Source organism: Rhodotorula toruloides, assembly GCF_000320785.1.
Source record: "Rhodotorula toruloides NP11 unplaced genomic scaffold Scaffold5, whole genome shotgun sequence".
In the NCBI taxonomy this organism is placed as follows: Eukaryota; Fungi; Basidiomycota; class Microbotryomycetes; order Sporidiobolales; family Sporidiobolaceae; genus Rhodotorula; species Rhodotorula toruloides.
In genome coordinates this window covers 345174-360469 of record NW_015622965.1, presented here as the reverse complement: position 1 = coordinate 360469, position 15296 = coordinate 345174, and the positions used below count along the sequence as shown (strand labels likewise).

At 60.7% G+C, this 15296-nt stretch overlaps 9 protein-coding genes across 9 annotated transcripts; 6 read left to right on the top strand and 3 right to left on the bottom strand.

The window, feature by feature from the left end:
• Positions 1-302: 302 nt before the first annotated feature.
• On the top strand, positions 303-1243 carry RHTO_06853 (Glucose/ribitol dehydrogenase; the record flags this gene model as incomplete). The annotated part of the gene is made up of 6 exons (XM_016420512.1): positions 303-305; positions 462-553; positions 611-719; positions 775-966; positions 1027-1157; positions 1216-1243. 6 exons carry the CDS (start codon positions 303-305, stop codon positions 1241-1243), a joined length of 555 nt encoding a protein of 184 aa, XP_016274913.1.
• Positions 1244-1784: 541 nt separating this feature from the next.
• On the top strand, positions 1785-3484 carry RHTO_06852 (26S proteasome regulatory subunit t3; the record flags this gene model as incomplete). The annotated part of the gene is made up of 8 exons (XM_016420511.1): positions 1785-1817; positions 1888-2324; positions 2382-2521; positions 2578-2750; positions 2834-3122; positions 3184-3268; positions 3336-3412; positions 3477-3484. 8 exons carry the CDS (start codon positions 1785-1787, stop codon positions 3482-3484), a joined length of 1242 nt encoding a protein of 413 aa, XP_016274912.1.
• Positions 3485-3554: 70 nt separating this feature from the next.
• On the bottom strand, positions 3555-5437 carry RHTO_06851 (transcription factor; the record flags this gene model as incomplete). The annotated part of the gene is made up of 7 exons (XM_016420510.1): positions 3555-3657; positions 3712-4019; positions 4080-4705; positions 4763-4967; positions 5028-5079; positions 5228-5316; positions 5384-5437. The coding sequence occupies 7 exons, from the start codon at positions 5435-5437 to the stop codon at positions 3555-3557; spliced, it is 1437 nt and encodes a 478-aa protein (XP_016274911.1).
• Positions 5438-5741: 304 nt separating this feature from the next.
• On the bottom strand, positions 5742-6791 carry RHTO_06850 (iron-sulfur cluster assembly protein; the record flags this gene model as incomplete). Its single annotated transcript, XM_016420509.1, has 6 exons — positions 5742-5888; positions 5969-6016; positions 6080-6246; positions 6300-6369; positions 6599-6628; positions 6693-6791. 6 exons carry the CDS (start codon positions 6789-6791, stop codon positions 5742-5744), a joined length of 561 nt encoding a protein of 186 aa, XP_016274910.1.
• Positions 6792-8181: 1390 nt separating this feature from the next.
• RHTO_06849 (uncharacterized protein) lies at positions 8182-8533 on the top strand (the record flags this gene model as incomplete). The annotated part of the gene is made up of 3 exons (XM_016420508.1): positions 8182-8274; positions 8342-8375; positions 8454-8533. The coding sequence occupies 3 exons, from the start codon at positions 8182-8184 to the stop codon at positions 8531-8533; spliced, it is 207 nt and encodes a 68-aa protein (XP_016274909.1).
• A 465-nt stretch (positions 8534-8998) lies between these two features.
• Positions 8999-10841, top strand: RHTO_06848 (actin-related protein Arp4p; the record flags this gene model as incomplete). Its single annotated transcript, XM_016420507.1, has 9 exons — positions 8999-9078; positions 9141-9500; positions 9571-9665; positions 9725-9872; positions 9931-10065; positions 10127-10250; positions 10309-10543; positions 10612-10694; positions 10776-10841. 9 exons carry the CDS (start codon positions 8999-9001, stop codon positions 10839-10841), a joined length of 1326 nt encoding a protein of 441 aa, XP_016274908.1.
• Positions 10842-11147: 306 nt separating this feature from the next.
• Positions 11148-12754, top strand: RHTO_06847 (uncharacterized protein; the record flags this gene model as incomplete). Its single annotated transcript, XM_016420506.1, has 6 exons — positions 11148-11176; positions 11241-11450; positions 11512-11608; positions 11678-11937; positions 11997-12130; positions 12198-12754. 6 exons carry the CDS (start codon positions 11148-11150, stop codon positions 12752-12754), a joined length of 1287 nt encoding a protein of 428 aa, XP_016274907.1.
• Positions 12755-13049: 295 nt separating this feature from the next.
• On the top strand, positions 13050-13333 carry RHTO_06846 (uncharacterized protein; the record flags this gene model as incomplete). Its single annotated transcript, XM_016420505.1, has 2 exons — positions 13050-13078; positions 13144-13333. 2 exons carry the CDS (start codon positions 13050-13052, stop codon positions 13331-13333), a joined length of 219 nt encoding a protein of 72 aa, XP_016274906.1.
• A 472-nt stretch (positions 13334-13805) lies between these two features.
• Positions 13806-15172, bottom strand: RHTO_06845 (3'-5' exonuclease; the record flags this gene model as incomplete). The annotated part of the gene is made up of 6 exons (XM_016420504.1): positions 13806-13915; positions 13982-14200; positions 14259-14338; positions 14395-14502; positions 14556-14783; positions 14844-15172. The coding sequence occupies 6 exons, from the start codon at positions 15170-15172 to the stop codon at positions 13806-13808; spliced, it is 1074 nt and encodes a 357-aa protein (XP_016274905.1).
• Between the last annotated feature and the right edge of the window lie 124 nt (positions 15173-15296).

Sequence of the window (15296 nt, the reverse complement as noted above, 5' to 3'; positions counted from 1 at the left end):
TGCGGCACTCGCTTGATCCTCCCTGCGAGCTGGGCGGCGAACAAGCAACTTCGTGTGGTCGACCCTGCTGCTCGACGAGGACAAGGTCGACTTCCACTCACTTTGCTCACACCGGAGCGGTCTGGCTGGCTGGAAAAGGCTCAGACTGCACAGCTAGGACTCGCCTGATACCCTCGTCCAACTCCCGCCTCGATCCGCTCGACTCGTCCTCCGCTCAGCCACCACATCGCCGACTCGCGCTCGCTTACCTCACTCTCGACTGTTGAGCCGGACGGACGCGCAGGACTGCTGCAGGGGTCACAATGGTGCGTTCCTTTTACCCGCACGCCCGCAGAGTCGAGCTGACACCGCTCATAACCCCGTGCACCCAACTCGCCCCCCTTCCCCCGCACCTCGCAACCGACCTTGTTCCCTCACACCGCGTCTGCCCACTCGTCTGCACGTGGGACGGCTGCACACAGGGCGTCTCCTTCTCCTCCCTCTTTACCAAAATCTCCGGCCTGTTCTCGCGGCAAACAGAAGTCCGGATACTCATGCTCGGACTCGACTCGGCGTGCGTGCCCTCCCTTGCCTCCTACACGAGCTTCACTGACCAAAGGACGGCCCACAGGGGAAAGACGACGATCTTGTACCGGCTGCAAATTGGAGAAGTCGTGACGACTATCCCTACGATCGGATTCAACGTCGAGACGGTGCAGTACAAGAACATCAAGTTCCAGGTTCGTCTCCCCTCGCTTTCTTCGCCAGTACGCTGCTGATGCGCGACGAATTCAGGTATGGGACTTGGGCGGGCAGACCTCGATCCGGCCGTACTGGCGATGCTACTACGCCGACACCAAGGCGGTCGTCTACGTCGTCGACTCGTCAGACCGCGAACGGCTGCCCATCAACAAGGCAGAGCTGCTGGCGATGCTGAACGAGGAGGAGCTGCACGACGCAAAGCTGCTCGTGTTTGCCAACAAGCAGGTGCGTCGCCAGCTGTCCACGTCGACCCGCTCTGGCTTGTGCTGACGCTCACGCACACAGGACCAACCAGACGCGATGACGCCGGCAGAAGTGTCGGAAGGCCTGGGACTCGACACGCTCAAGAACCGGCAATGGAGCATCTTCAAGAGTTGCGCGATTAAGGGCGAGGGACTCGAGGAGGGCCTGGATTGGTGCGTGGCGTCTTTCCGATTCTTGCATGCTCGGCAGCTGACAACCATGCCCGCGCAGGCTCGCAACCGCGCTGCAAAGCAAGTAGACACTCTTTCCCTCTGGCCTTTCTCCGCCTCGCAACTCTCCCTCTCTCATCCGACCTGTACTATGCCCTCAACGCTCGCATCTTTCCCACCTCGTCGTGGTCGTCGGAACGTCTAGTCCAGCCCAGCCACCTTTTGCCGTCATTCTGTGTCGATACCCCTTCCTTCCCCGAGCCGCTGGAATGCCACAACAGCGTTGCGCTCGTTCCGAACGTGGATGTGCACTCCTGCTGAGTCTTGCGAGGGTTTAGCGAGCCGTACTTCGCGCAAGAAGCTCTTCGAGAGACGGTCGACCTTGGCAGCTTGCGCGGCAACGAGCTCTTGCGCCTCTTCGCTACGATCCACTTAGCTCGCACAGGCTTGCGTTGAGCACTTGCTAGCCCGAGCACCAGCTTTAGCCTCACCTACGCAACCAGCGCTCGCTTGTTCCGCCTCTCCCACCACTCCCCTTCGTCACCGCACCTCCAACGCTCCACAGCCGGCACCTCACGCCGGGCAGCTCGCCAGACCACCTGAACCGACCTCGTTACCCACTAGAACACGATGGAGGATATCGGCATCGAAATTGAGCGCGAGGTGAGTGCCACAACACCTCGTCCCCCTCGCCTTCATCTGCCAGTTCGCTCACCTACTCGCACTCGCTCAGGACCCGACGTTCGCCACGACTGTTGCCGACAAGGCGACTCTCCTCTCGAACCTCCCCTCGAACGAGGACCTCTTCCTCAAACTCGCCAAGCTCGAAGCGCACCTCGAGTTGCTCGCCCTCCAGGAGGACTACATCAAAGACGAGTCGCGCAACCTGAAGCGCGAGCTCCTCCGTGCGCAAGAGGAAGTCAAGCGCATCAAGAGTGTCCCGCTCGTCATTGGCCAGTTCCTCGAACCGATCGACCAGAACACTGGAATCGTCGGCTCGACGACCGGCAGCAACTATGTCGTCCGCATCCTGAGCACGATCGACCGCGAGCTGCTCAAGCCTAGCTCGAGCGTCGCCCTCCACCGCCACTCGAACTCGCTCGTCGACGTCTTGCCGCCCGAGGCAGACTCGAGCATCACCATGCTCGGATCGGAGGAGAAGCCCGACGTGTGCGTTCGCCTGTGCCTCCTGTACTCCGCTATTGGCTGATGCTCGACGGGATACAGGAAATACTCGGACATCGGAGGAATGGACATCCAGAAGCAGGAGATTCGCGAGGCGGTCGAGCTGCCCCTCACCCATTTTGACTTGTACCGCCAGATCGGTATCGACCCGCCTCGCGGTGTGCTGCTGTACGGTCCCCCTGGTGCGTCGCGCTCCTTCGCTGCCATGGTGATGCCGGCTAACGACGAGAACTCGCAGGTACGGGCAAGACGATGCTCGTCAAGGCTGTCGCACACCACACGACCGCTTCCTTCATTCGCGTCAACGGTTCAGAGTTTGTGCAGAAGTACCTTGGTGAGGGACCGCGGATGGTCAGGGATGTCTTCAGGATGGCGAGGGAGAACGCGCCGAGCATCATCTTCATCGACGAGGTGCGTCGTGCCACCTCGCTCCGTCAGCCGCGTCCTCTTTCCTTGCACGTCGACTGATAAGCAGTATGGCTTGCACCGAACAGGTCGACGCGATCGCGACGAAGCGTTTCGACGCCCAGACCGGCGCCGACCGCGAAGTCCAGCGCATCCTGATCGAGCTCCTCACGCAAATGGACGGCTTCGACCAAGGCTCGAATGTCAAGGTCATCATGGCGACGAACCGTGCCGACACGCTCGACCCGGCCTTGCTGCGACCCGGTCGGTTGGACAGGAAGATCGAGTTTCCGAATCCGAGCCGGAGGGAGAAGCGCCTCATCTTCCAGACCATCACGAGCAAGATGAGCATCAGTCCCGAGGTCGACCTCGAAGACTGTGGGTCAAGTCCTCGTTGTCCGCCTGCCGCGTTCCGGCTGACCATCTTCTCGCATCGCAGACGTCTCGCGACCGGAGAAGATCTCGTCAGCCGAGATTGCGGCCATCTGCCAAGCTGCCGGTCTGCAAGCCGTGCGGAAGAACCGGTGCGTTGACCTCGCTCTCAGCCATTGCCGTCCTCAATCGTCGCTGACATCGCCTCTCCCCCCGCAGATACGTAATCTTGCCTGCCGATTTTGAGGAGGCGTGGCGCCAAACAGTCAAGCGCGAGGACGACCGCCCTGCATTCTGTGCGTGCTGCCCTGTTCTCTTTTCCGATTTTGCGCTCTCGCTGACCTTGCTTCTCCGCCACAGACCGGTAGGTGCCTCTCTGCGTACTGCTTGCAACGCATACATTTCGCAACATCATGCTAGCTAGGTACAATGCGAGTTCTAGGCGGCCCTGGGTATCAGCTCCGATAGGGAAAGCTCCTTCTCGCCGCGCTCTTTCCGCCACCTGTTCGTTATCTGCAGCGTCTCCTGGTCGACGATGTACCTGCGAGAGCATCGTGAGCGGTGCGAGGAACGGCGAAGGAAACGAGTCGCGCACCAGTACTTGCGGACGAAATCCTCGCTCAGCTCCCACGCCTCTGGAGCGAGCGAGTCGTCCCCGTTCACCGACACGCCATTGCAGAAGTCCTCGATCAAGGTCGGCAACGCAAACTGGTCCTTGAGGAGGATGAGGCGGTCGCGCAGGGAAGGCCAGATGATGCCGTCGAAGAAGGGCGGGTGAGGCACGGAGCGCTGGAGGTTCGTGAGCGTGAGGGAGGGTGGAAGAGTGTAGGCGGGGTTGTCGCGTTTGCAACGCATGTGGTAGGCAATTAGCTGGATTGCTTGGAAGGCTGTGTCGTTAGCGGGCTAGAGGAGGGAGCTGTCAGTTCCGCTGTACGCAGCGGAAGGGGGACTCCGCAGACGTACTAGAAGGTCGGCCATCTTGGAATGAGCGAGATCTAGGTCGCCCTGCACGAGATTGCCAAGGATCTCGGCACTCTGCTCGGGCGTTAGGTCGCATGTCCGGGGAATGCTCCCGCGGCCTTCATGCTGGAGCGCTGTGCTCGAAGTGTCGATTGGATGGAGGCGAGACTGCTCGGTAGCATAGGGCGGGTCGGGCAGTGGCGGGCCGGAGACGGCAGGATCGGGTGCGAAGGCGAAAGGGGGAGATGCATCGAAGGAGGTGGAAAAGGCGGCTTCGTAGGGGTACTGGGGTTGCGGTGGTTGGCTTGGAGGTGCGCTCGTACTGAGTTGAGGAGGATAGGGTAGCGGAGGTTGCGGTGGGCAGAAAGGTTGAGGAGGATGAGGGTGGCTGCTCGTTGAAGCGTGGGCGTAGGTCGACTCGGGGAGACCTTGAGATGCCAAGTCCGCGGTTGTCGTTGACAAGCCGTTAACCTGTTGTTGCTTCAACGGAGGGTCTCCGTCTCGTACAGGCGATTCGTTGCTCCGGTGCGAATGTTGGCGAGCCGGCGCAGATACTGGATGCGGTTTCGTAAGTCGCAGTGCATCAGTCGCCGTGTCAATGCGATTTCGTGTGATGAAGTCCTGGAACTCTGCGGATGAAGAGCGTCAGTTCAGCGAGCCGTGTGCAAGGTGCGAGGACGACGGACCTGGCAAGTCCGTCCCGATCTTTGCGAGCGCTCCGCCCAGTCCTTCGCCAATGAAGCCCGACAATGTCTGCAGCAGCGTGCGCAGCTTCTGGTTCTCCTCGAGCAGGGTACGGAACGCTTCGCTGAAGCGGTTGAACTGCTCGTCGCGCGACATCTCCATCATCGCCGCCTTGGCCTCGAGTTCCTTGACGTAGGCTTGTTTCCGCTGTGCAAGAAAGCCGTCAGAAAGAGACTTGGCTGGAGAGATGGGGATACCTGGACTCACTTGACGGAACTCGCGCTGAGCGATGCGGTTCTGCGCCTTCCTGTCCTGTCCTCTGCGTTTCGCCGTGCTCAGTATGGTCAGCTCATATCGCTGAACCCCTCCTCGCAAGCTGACAGCTTGGAACCGAACCCCTCGACCCGGCTTCACAGCCCCTGCGAGGTTTCGGCGGCGACGCTCGACTCGCAACAAGCCAGACTCACTTGCTCGCCTTGCTCTTCCCCTTCTTAGCCGTCGTAGCACCCTTCGCCGCGTCCTCCGACCCTCTCGGACCGTCCTCGTTGTCCGTGTCCTGCGATGGAAGCGATGAGCGATCAAGTTCCGGCACTCGAGAGGCGGGCGCGAGGCGGCGGACGGACCATCTCTGCGTGCGATTCGAATGATGGACTGCGTGTTGAGCGAGCGGTAGCCATCGAAAGCGAGTGAGGAGCGAGAAGTCGAACGGGAGAAGGCGATCTCTCGGACAGCGGAGGTTCGCAAGCCGCTCGCTCGCCAGACGGGATTATTTGGAACTGCTTGTTATCACATGCATCGACACAATGAGGTAGGGAAGGAGGGGAACAATGCGAAAACCCGGAGAGGCAAGAGAGGGAGGCTATTCTGTACAGGGAGCGCAAGCGAGGCGCAGATATCCATATCACCGTCGTCCAAGCGCTGTTCCTACGTTGTGCGAACGACGACTGAGCCATGTGTATGGCGTAGGCGGTGCGAAGGAACTTAGACGGCGCCCGAGCCGGGGTGGGCCTGCGCCTCCGTCTTGCCCGTCGCCGCGCTCATGCTGACGTCGATGTGGCCGGGCTTGGTCGCCTTTCCTCCAGCGGCACGCTTCTTGTGGTAGTCCTTGATGGCAGCCTTGATGGCGTCCTCGCTGCGTGTGTGAGGGGGGGGCGAACAAAATCAGCGCCGCAGTTCGAGCTGGCTAAGCTGGGAGGCGGTGGAGGGACGCACGCAAGCATGGAGCAGTGAAGCTTGACAGGGGGAAGGGAGAGGCCCTTCAAACGCAGAAAAGCGTCAGTATGGCGACGGGGAGAAGGAGAAGAGCCAACTGGACTCACTTGCGCGATCTCCGTGTTCTTGATCGCTCCAGCTTCCTCCAAGGACAACCCCTTGACACGCTCGGTCATGTAAGACGACGAGGCGATGGCAGAACCGCAGCCGAACGTCTTGAACTTGACGTCCGAGATGATTCCCTTGTCGTCGACCTGGATCATGAGCTTCATGACTGTACGCGCATGGGTCAGCACAAGCGCATCACACAGGAGCCACGCTACGCACCGTCACCGCAAGCGGGAGCACCAACGAGACCACTGCCGACGTTGATGTCGTTCTTGTCGAGCGAGCCGACCTGCGGCGATTCGACCCGGAGTCAGCGCGCCGTCCTCGCAATCGAGTCGCTCTTTCGCCAGCCCCGACGATGCCCTATCATCGCTCTGCACACGCCCACAGCGCCGCCCCAGCCGTTGATGCGGCGCGAGACCGTCATCGCCCCTTCGCCACCCTCCTCGTCTGATTAATCCCGCGCGCGGCCACCACGCCTCCGATCCGGTCCAGAGTAGCGCAGAAAGACGCCTTACATTCCTGGGACGCTCGTAGTGGTCGATCACCTGCGTCAGAGGCGAGTGTCAGCGCGCGAGGCGGGCGAGTGATGAGGAGCAGTCGGCATCTCACCTTCTCGTGGTAGAGGCGGGTCTGGGGAGCAGCGACGCGGGCGGCGAGTGCCGGGCGGGCAGCAGTGCGGAGCATGGGAGTGCGGATGGCAGCAAACATGGTCAACAGCGGGTGTTTGGGCGAGTTGGAGGAGGACGAGGAGGGCGCGGGAGGCGACGGCGCAGGTTGACCCCGTCGACATCTCTCGCCGCCCAATGCACACGCTCAATGGGGCCTGCGAGGTGCTCACAAGGCTCCGCTGACACTCAGCTACCTGCGCGTACCGCTCCCACGCTCGCACACCCTGCCGTCACCTCGCTCGTCCTCCTCGTCCTCGCACAACTTTTTCGCGACAAAGTCGACCTCGAATGAGGCGGACGGGTGTTGGAGGGCATGTCCTGAGCTGCTGCTGATGGGATGGAGCTGAACGGCGCATGCGAATGCGCGCGCTTGCGGACAACACCACCCTCGCCTCTTTGACACCCTGCTTAACCCCTCGCGATGAGCTTAAAGCATCCGTACGACCATTCCATACACTTCGAAAACATACACACCTGCCTCCAGGTCGACTTCGGTGGCCGCTCCTCTCACGGTCATCAAAGTCGCATCCCCCTCGTCTCGACCTTTCTCGCAAGGATCGGCGAAGACGAGGGTTCTCCGTACACGGGGGCACAGAGCGATGGTCTCCTTACTCAGCGGGCGTCGAGCGTTTCCCTCTTTGAGGGGCGCGAGGAAGCGCGCTGCTCCATACGGGAGCCGGCAGACCTTCAGGTCATCCATCCTCTTGCTTTCCACTCTTCCTTGCTTGATTCCCCGGCTCTCTCGCAGCAATACGACGACGCTGTGTAGTCTTGCGCATGAAGATTTACGCTGCCGCACCCCGTCGTTGGTGTCCATGCTCAGCTCGAGGCAAGTACGAGGCACTTCTCGCACTTCTTCCCCGGCTACGACTCGTTTCCTCCCCCCCTCTTGCTCGCTCTCTACTTCCACGCAATTCGCTTTCCCTGCACGCCGTCGGAACTTCACATTCGAGAAACGCTTGTTTCGCTTGCCGCGATGTAGGGACCTGCTTCGTCCTCTAACGATCCCTCAGCGCCCTTCACCGATTGCTCTGCTATCAGACAATCGCTCACAGTGCGCCCACGCTTTCGATTCTCCCACTCGATGGCCGACCTGTTCTCGGTGTCGTCAGCGAAGGTTCGTCATGGCCTCCCTACGTCGATGCATCTGTTGATCTCTCATCTCGCTTGGCTTTCCCCTCTTCTCTTCCAACCGTTCACGCGAACACTCACGCACTTTTCCCACTTCGCAGCACCACTAACTACAAATCAAGATGGTGCGTTTCGATCTGTCAACTCTCTCGTCCGTCGCTTCAAGCTGACTTCCCTTGATCCCACCGTCTCCTCCTGCTTCCTCGTTTCCTTTCACCCACCCTTTTTAACCCCGCTCACTTCCCTCTCCCCGCGCCGATTCGTCCCGCGCCTCGCCTACCTTTCAGTCCGACCTCGACATGGCCAAGGGTTCGAACGAGATGACCGAGCACGCCGAGGCTCAGGACAGCTTCCAGTACAGGCCCAAGGAGCACGACGGAAAGAAGAAGGACGTGCGTTGACGCTCCTTGCGAGGTTGCGGGAACGAGCGAAGCTGATCTCGAGGAGTTGGGTTCGCAGGGCTCGCCTGACAAGCGTGTTAGCAGCGAGCACGGTGCGTCCTTCCCTTCCCACTTGTCCTTATTCTCAGTCAGCCGACGCCGTCCCTTCCTTCCCTCTTCTCAACGAACAGGCTTCGGCGGAAACAAGGATCTCGCATCGGAGGCGGGCAAGCGCGGCGGCTCGAAGACCCAGGAGGACATTGGCCACTAAGCGGGCGTCGCACTATGTACAGAACCCTTGAGCAGTAACAAGCAGTTCCACCACAACGTTTGAGTGAGCGGAGAGGGAAACGAGGCTGGAGAAAGGTCGAGTCTGATCTTCCTCGCGCCCTTCCGGCAGGTTTCGTGGCTGAGAGTCCGCTGTGTATGAGGTGGCTCGGACGGTTGGCGTCCAGCAGGCGTGTGCCAGCCGTTGAGCGCCTCGAGTGATAGGATTGGCGAGGGGAGCACGGGGAGTACACAGGCGATTTGACGGTCTGTGTCGGTAGCCAGGTCCGTCAGTAGCTCTTGAAAGATCAAGGCCAGTCCAGCTGCACCATCCAGTCCGGTGTGCTGTGAGTGGTCGAGGTCAACAAGTGCACTTGCTGGTCTGCTCAATACCGCTCGCCTTTACACCGCTTGGAACGCTCGCTTCGTTTCAGAGGCTCACTGCTTGGCTTCTGTCTGCTAGTCCACCATGAGCCCGCCCGTGCAGTATGGAGGAGATGAGGTTGGCGCGCTTGTCCTCGACATCGGGTCGAGTACCGTCCGAGCAGGGTGAGTGGGCAGGACTGGCTAGAGGTGTACGTGGAACGCTCACACAGGACTTGCGCACGCAGCTACGCCGGCGAAGACGCGCCAAAGTGCCTCTTCCCCACCGCCTTCGCGACTGTCCCTTCCTCCGACCCTTCACAACCGCCGACCTACGTGCACGGCAACAACGTCCATCTCTACCGCCCGCACGCAACCGTATTGAGCTTCGTCGCAGACCAGATCGTCACCGACTGGGATGCGGCGGGTCGCGCGCTCGAACATGCGTTCCAGGACCGGATGAGGGTCAAGACGCTCGAGGAGTTCCCCTTGATGGCGACAGAGCCGAGCTGGAACACGAAGGAGAACAAGGAGAAGATGTGCGAGCTGGCGTTCGAGACGTGGCAGACGCCGGCGTTCTACTCGGTCGACAAGGCGGTCATGAGCGCGTGAGTTTCGTTTGCCCAGCCAGGGCTTTCTTTCGCAGCAATGCTGACATGGCACGCACTGGTCGCGCAGATTTGCGGCGGGCAAGGGTTCAGCTTTGATCGTGAATGTTGGAGAGGAGTTGACGACTGTGACGCCGGTCTACGACGGGTTTGTCCTGCGAAAAGGTGCGTCAGCCCGCCTGTGCTCTTCTAGGACAGCACTACTTACGCTCTCCCGTGCGCAGCCATCCAAAAGCAGCCCACGGGCGGCGCACTCCTCTCCGAAGTCCTCCTCTCCAGCCTCAAATCCCAATCACTTCCCGTTACGCCGCACTACCTCGTCAAGACAAAGGAGGCGGTCGAGCCCAACCAGCCGGCGAATGCGCAACTGCGGTACATCGAGTTCCCTTGCCTCAAGTCGCCGCCTGGCTGACCTTTCGTGCCCTCGCAGGGAGGACCGGCTACCCAATCCGTCTGACCCGAACGCCGCGACAACGCCTTCGTACCATCGCCTGGAGGAGATGCGGTTGATGCACGAGCTGAAGGAGTCGGTGTGCGAGGTGATGACGCCCAGCTGGGATGACAAGTGAGTCTCGCTCACTGGACGGTTGGTCACCTGTCGCGCTGACGGCTCTCCCCCTTCGTAGTTCGGTCAACCAGAAAGCGAGTCGGGCGTTCGAGTTCCCTGACGGTTTCAACACCTACCTCGGCACTGTTCGCCTCAGCACGCCCGAGATCATCTTCAACCCGCAGCGCTTCCTTCCGGTAGAGGTGCGTACCGGCCCTACTCTTCCGCCGAGTGTGACTGGACTGACGCGCCTTGTTCCAGTTCAAGAACCGACAACTCCCTCCGTCCGCCTCCACGATCCCCTCCCACCCCTACTCTGCCCTCCAGCCTCTCGCCGGCCTCATCCGCAACACGCTCATCCAGGTCGACCCGGACCTCCAAGCGACGCTGCTCGCCAACGTTGTCGTTACGGGCGGCACGACCCTCATTCCTGGCTTTGTCGACAGGTTGCAGGCAGAGTTGGGCATCGTCGCGCCTGGCATGAAGATCAAGATTCGTGAGTCGCGCTTACCTCGTCATTTTCACCTGCTCGTGCTGACTCCGATACCCGCTTCCGCGATGCAGACGCCGCCGCCTCTGCCGCCGAGCGCACGCACTCGTCCTGGCTCGGCGGGTCGATTCTCGCTTCGCTCGGGACGTTCCACCAGGTGCGTGCGCTCTCCTACGCTTCAGAATCATCGTCTCTCCCTCATCCAGGCACCAGACTGACTCGCTCTCGCGTCGCGCAGCTCTGGATCGGCAAGGACGAGTACCAGGAAGTCGGCAAGTCGGTCGTGCATCGTCGGGCGAAGTAAGCGGGTCGTGCGGTCAGCCGAAGGACACTTTGGTGCATCGAGCGGGTAAGGTCTCCTTCTTCGTCCGCGTGAGCAGCGTCTGCTGGGTTTCGACGAGAGGCTACCTCCCGCTTCTCCACTCCCGATTGACTCTCGCTGGGCTCGCTTGTCTCGCAAACGACGTCTACGAGACGCTTCGTACCCTCCGCCAACCTTCGCTTCGCCTGCTCTGCGAGGTTGCTCGGACCCTTCCCCGCCTCATCTCTTCATCTCCTTCTCCTCACTCGCTCCGCTGTTCTCGCTCACCTGCCCTCGCTTGCTGCTCAGATGGAGGTACCGGACCAGGGACACTCGCTGTGCGTGATTCCCCTTCCCTCCCGCGCCCTCGCTCGCGCGCTGACGACTCTGTCCTCCTCACAGCTTCCTCCTCGACGACCCGTCGAAGCGTGCATTTATCTCTATCGACGGCAAACCCGTTCCCGTCTTCTTGACTCGTCAGGAGGGACAGCGCCGCGTCACGGGAAGCATCAAGGGTGTGCCGGGGCAGACGTTCCATGTCGCTTTCTGGGATGGCAGGAAGAAAAGCTCGAAATATGGGCGGAACGTCGAATTGTTCTTCGGGGAGCAGTGGTAAGTTTCTGGGGGCTGCCCCAAGGACTCGAGTGGCGCTAACGCTGATATCGAGATGCAGGATTGGTGGTTGGTACGCTTCGAACAAGCAGATTTGCACGGAAGGTGCGAGCGACGACATCAACCGCTTCGACCGCTGGGAAAAGAAGGCTGGACGTGTACGTTGCGCCCGCATGCGGCCGCGCCGAGGCGTACTGACTCATTCGAGCTGCGTGCTTTCTGAACAGCCGTTCCAGTTCGCCAAGCTTCCCACTACCGACGATTCTGCGGTCGCCTGCTCCGATACGAGCAAGATCAACGAGCTCAATTGCATCAGGGTCGTTTACAAGGGCATCAAGGGCATCAAGAAGAGGAAGAAGGAGAAGAAGCGCGTGCAAGCGTCGAAGGCTAAGGAGGAAGACCCGCTTCGCGAACAGCAGTCAGTCTGGAAGGAGCTCGGTGCGGTCAACGAGCGCTCCGACAAGGGACAGTTCGGTCTCACTCCGTCGTGCGTTTACCCCTTCTCCTGCCTCGACAAACCGTCGGCTCACTAGCGGGCATCTCTAGCTTCGGCGCCCGTCTCGACGGCGGCACTTCGACACCAGTTGCGCAGGTGGAGACCGCAGAGCCCGAGTACGAGACCACCTACACGTACGTCGCCGACACGGACATCGAATTCGTTTTCTACATTCGCTCCTCCGGTACGTCTCGCTTGCTCCACCTTCCGCTCCACGTGTGACCTGATCGCTGCTCTACTTCACTGGACAGCTTGGATCGACAGGCAGATTAACGCCGAGCCCGGCCAGAAGGCGGTCATGCCGAAAGGAGCGGTCGCTGCCGACGGTGCGATCTACCTCGACCACGACGAAGAAGAGGTCGAAAAGGACGTCCAGCTCGCCAAGAGCCGCCCTGCGAAGCGTCCCAAGACGTCGCACGCGGCTGGCGACGACTCGCACCTTCCCGCCGACGGAGACACCTTCTTCCGCGAGGCCACCTCGTTCAGCGAGACGGACGACGATAGCGACGACGACGACCTTTCGCCGCAGCAACTCGCTCGTACGCTCCACCAGAACCCGCAGCTCTACGCGCTCATCAAGGCTGCCGCGAAGGGCGGAACCGTCACTCTCCCTCCACCCACTCCTGAGCTCGCTTCCTCGACTTTCGCCGGTCACTCGGCGTCCGGCATCGCCATCACGCAGCGCCGCAGCGCCGACGAGCAGCAGAACGAATTTGAGGCGGACGAAGAGGGTCCCGTCGCCGGAGGAAGCGGTGTCGGCGCAGCGGGCGCTACGCAGGTCGGCGAGGAGTGGCGCGGCGGCGTCTAGGTGCTGCTGGTGTGTCGCTTGCTGTTTGGATGGAGCGCTTGATGGATTCGGCTGTGAAATGGGCATCGCGTTACGAACTCCGCGATTTGGGAAGGTCGACGGTGCGTTCGCCTCCTCGCAAGTTGGCGCTTCCTCTCTTCGCCTGCTGTGTCGCCGGACTGCTTGTCTCGCGAAGCACTTTCGTCTCACTCGACTGCCGCCTTTGTTCCCCTCTGCCGCTTACCCCGCACTTCGGCTCTCGAGCTTCCTCTCTCTCCTCCCTCCCGCTCGCTTTGCACTCGATACCTAGCTCGCGATGATTGTTCCGGATCAGGGTCACTCGGTGTATGTCCGTCCATCCGCTCTGCACCGCGAACAACGCTGACCCTCCCTCACTCGCTCCAACGCAGGCTCTTCCTCGAGGATCCGATGAAACCCTTCTTCGTCTCGATGGATGGCAAGCCTGTGCCCGTCTTCTTCCAATCGAGCAATCCCGACACGCGTTGTGCCAAGGCGAGCATTCGCGGCGACGCTGGACAAGCTTTCTCTGTCGGCTTCTACGACGGGCGACAGAGGAAGAGCAAGGGCAGGAAGACGTGAGGGGGCAGCAGGAGTTGCGGCAACAGGCTTCAGCAAAAAAAAAAACGGCGGTTGCGAGTGGGGGAAAAAAGGAACTAGGGAAAAAGAACATGGCCCTTTCCGGGATTGAACCGGAGACCTGCAGAAGTGCAGCTTGATCAAGCTTCAGTCTGTCGCTCTCCCAACTGAGCTAAAGAGCCAGGCGATGAAAAGGCGAGCGCGTCATGCGTGTATAAAGCACAAACAATCCTTCACCCCGTTCTTGCGGCCTCTGCTGTGTCGCGGTTGCTGCGAGGAGACAAACGAGAGTCACTGACAGCATCAGTATGCTTCGCGAAGGTGCCTGCACCGCTGACTTGGGTCCTTTCCCTCAAATGACCGGTGTCGACTCTTCAGGTTCACGATTACGAGTCACACTCGTCCTCCAAAGGTCCGCAGGTTTATCGTAGAGCTTCGAAACTGTCAACTCGCGATCCTTGCACGACTGATGCCGCTACGAAGCCAGCGCAGCCAGGTCCTGCGCAAGTTGCCCGGCCGTCCTTCCCGCAGCCTCCGCCGCTCGTTCGACGACCATCAGCGAGGCGTATACGTCGTTGGCGGCATCTGCAGAAAGCGGAGAACCTATATCAGTCCAAATGCGCGGCAAAGTCGACGAAGGAGGGAGCTTACAGTGTATCTGCGCCGGCGAGAGAGCGTGGCTCCACCTGCCCATGCGGACATCTTCGTCCTTGGGCAGGTAAGACTCGAGGTAATGTCCAACAAGCCGCTGGAGACTGATCAACCTGCCGCCAGCCGTGCCCACGCCGCCGTACCGTCGGTGCAAGTCGCTGATCTCGACACAACCGCGCGGCGAGACGTCAAAGTCGCGCCTAAGCTTGTGTACGTCACCTGGAGAGGCAAAGGAATCAGTGCGCGTCTTCGAGCAGAAGCTGGGAGTGAGATTGACCATTGATGTGCACACCGAGCTTGATCACCTCCTCGTCCTCGATGAAGCGCCGCAGAACATCCGGCAGCTGGTCTGCAAGGCTCGGGAGCAAGATCAGATGATGTCAAACCTGAACGTGCGGTGAAAGGCATCGCACAATTCATTTGGGCGAGGTGAACGAGCAGGACGCTTTGGCGGTCGCAGATTTGGATGAGAGCGGTGGTACCCTGAACGCCTGGCCGAATGAACGGGGACCATTCGAGATCTGTGAGAGTATGTGTCAGCAGTCGGAGAATGTGCATCGACGGAAGCGCGTACCGAACCCGAACGGCCTGCGAGTCCCAGGGAGCGCTTAGCCGAGCCAGATCCGGGTGCAGGAATCGCACGAACCCGTTCATTCGTCTTAGCTCTTCTTGAATAAGTGCATCGCTTGCCGCAAGCACCAGCCGCGGGTTGTAGTCGGTGTAGTTGAACGAATCCGGCCACTTTGCTCGTAGCTCTGCTTGAACCGCCGCCTCCGCTTCTCGCTTCATTGCCCTCGCTGGTCTGAGGGTTCAGGCTTAGGGTTAGCGCAAGGCAGAAGACGCAGGCGAATGCAGTACGCACTTCGGCTTCGGCTTGACCGGTTCCTTGACCTCCTTGTACGGCTGCTCCCCGTCCTCCTTCGACCGTCGCATGCCCTTGCCCGCTTCTACGTCGGCCAACAGAGTATCGTAGAGACTGAGGCGCCTGACTGGTGCTTCAGCAGGCTCGGCAGCCAGCTTCGCCTCGAAGGCTTGTTCGTCGCTGTCCGCTTTAGCGGGTCCTCGTCGGACTGCGTTGGCTGGCGAGTTGAACGGCAGTGGTCGAGCTCCGTACAAGCATGACGAATGCGTCGCGAAGAAGCGACATCGTGCAGGAGACGTCGGTGAAGCAGCGGAACGTATGGCGAGCATTCGGGGAGCAAGTCGCGAGAACATGCTGCGCTCCGCAAGGAGTGCTTGTTCAAGCCGACCAGGGAGCAGAGAGCGGACGGGTACGAAGGAGTCTAGCGAGGCGGACGAGGCGCCGAACGGCGAA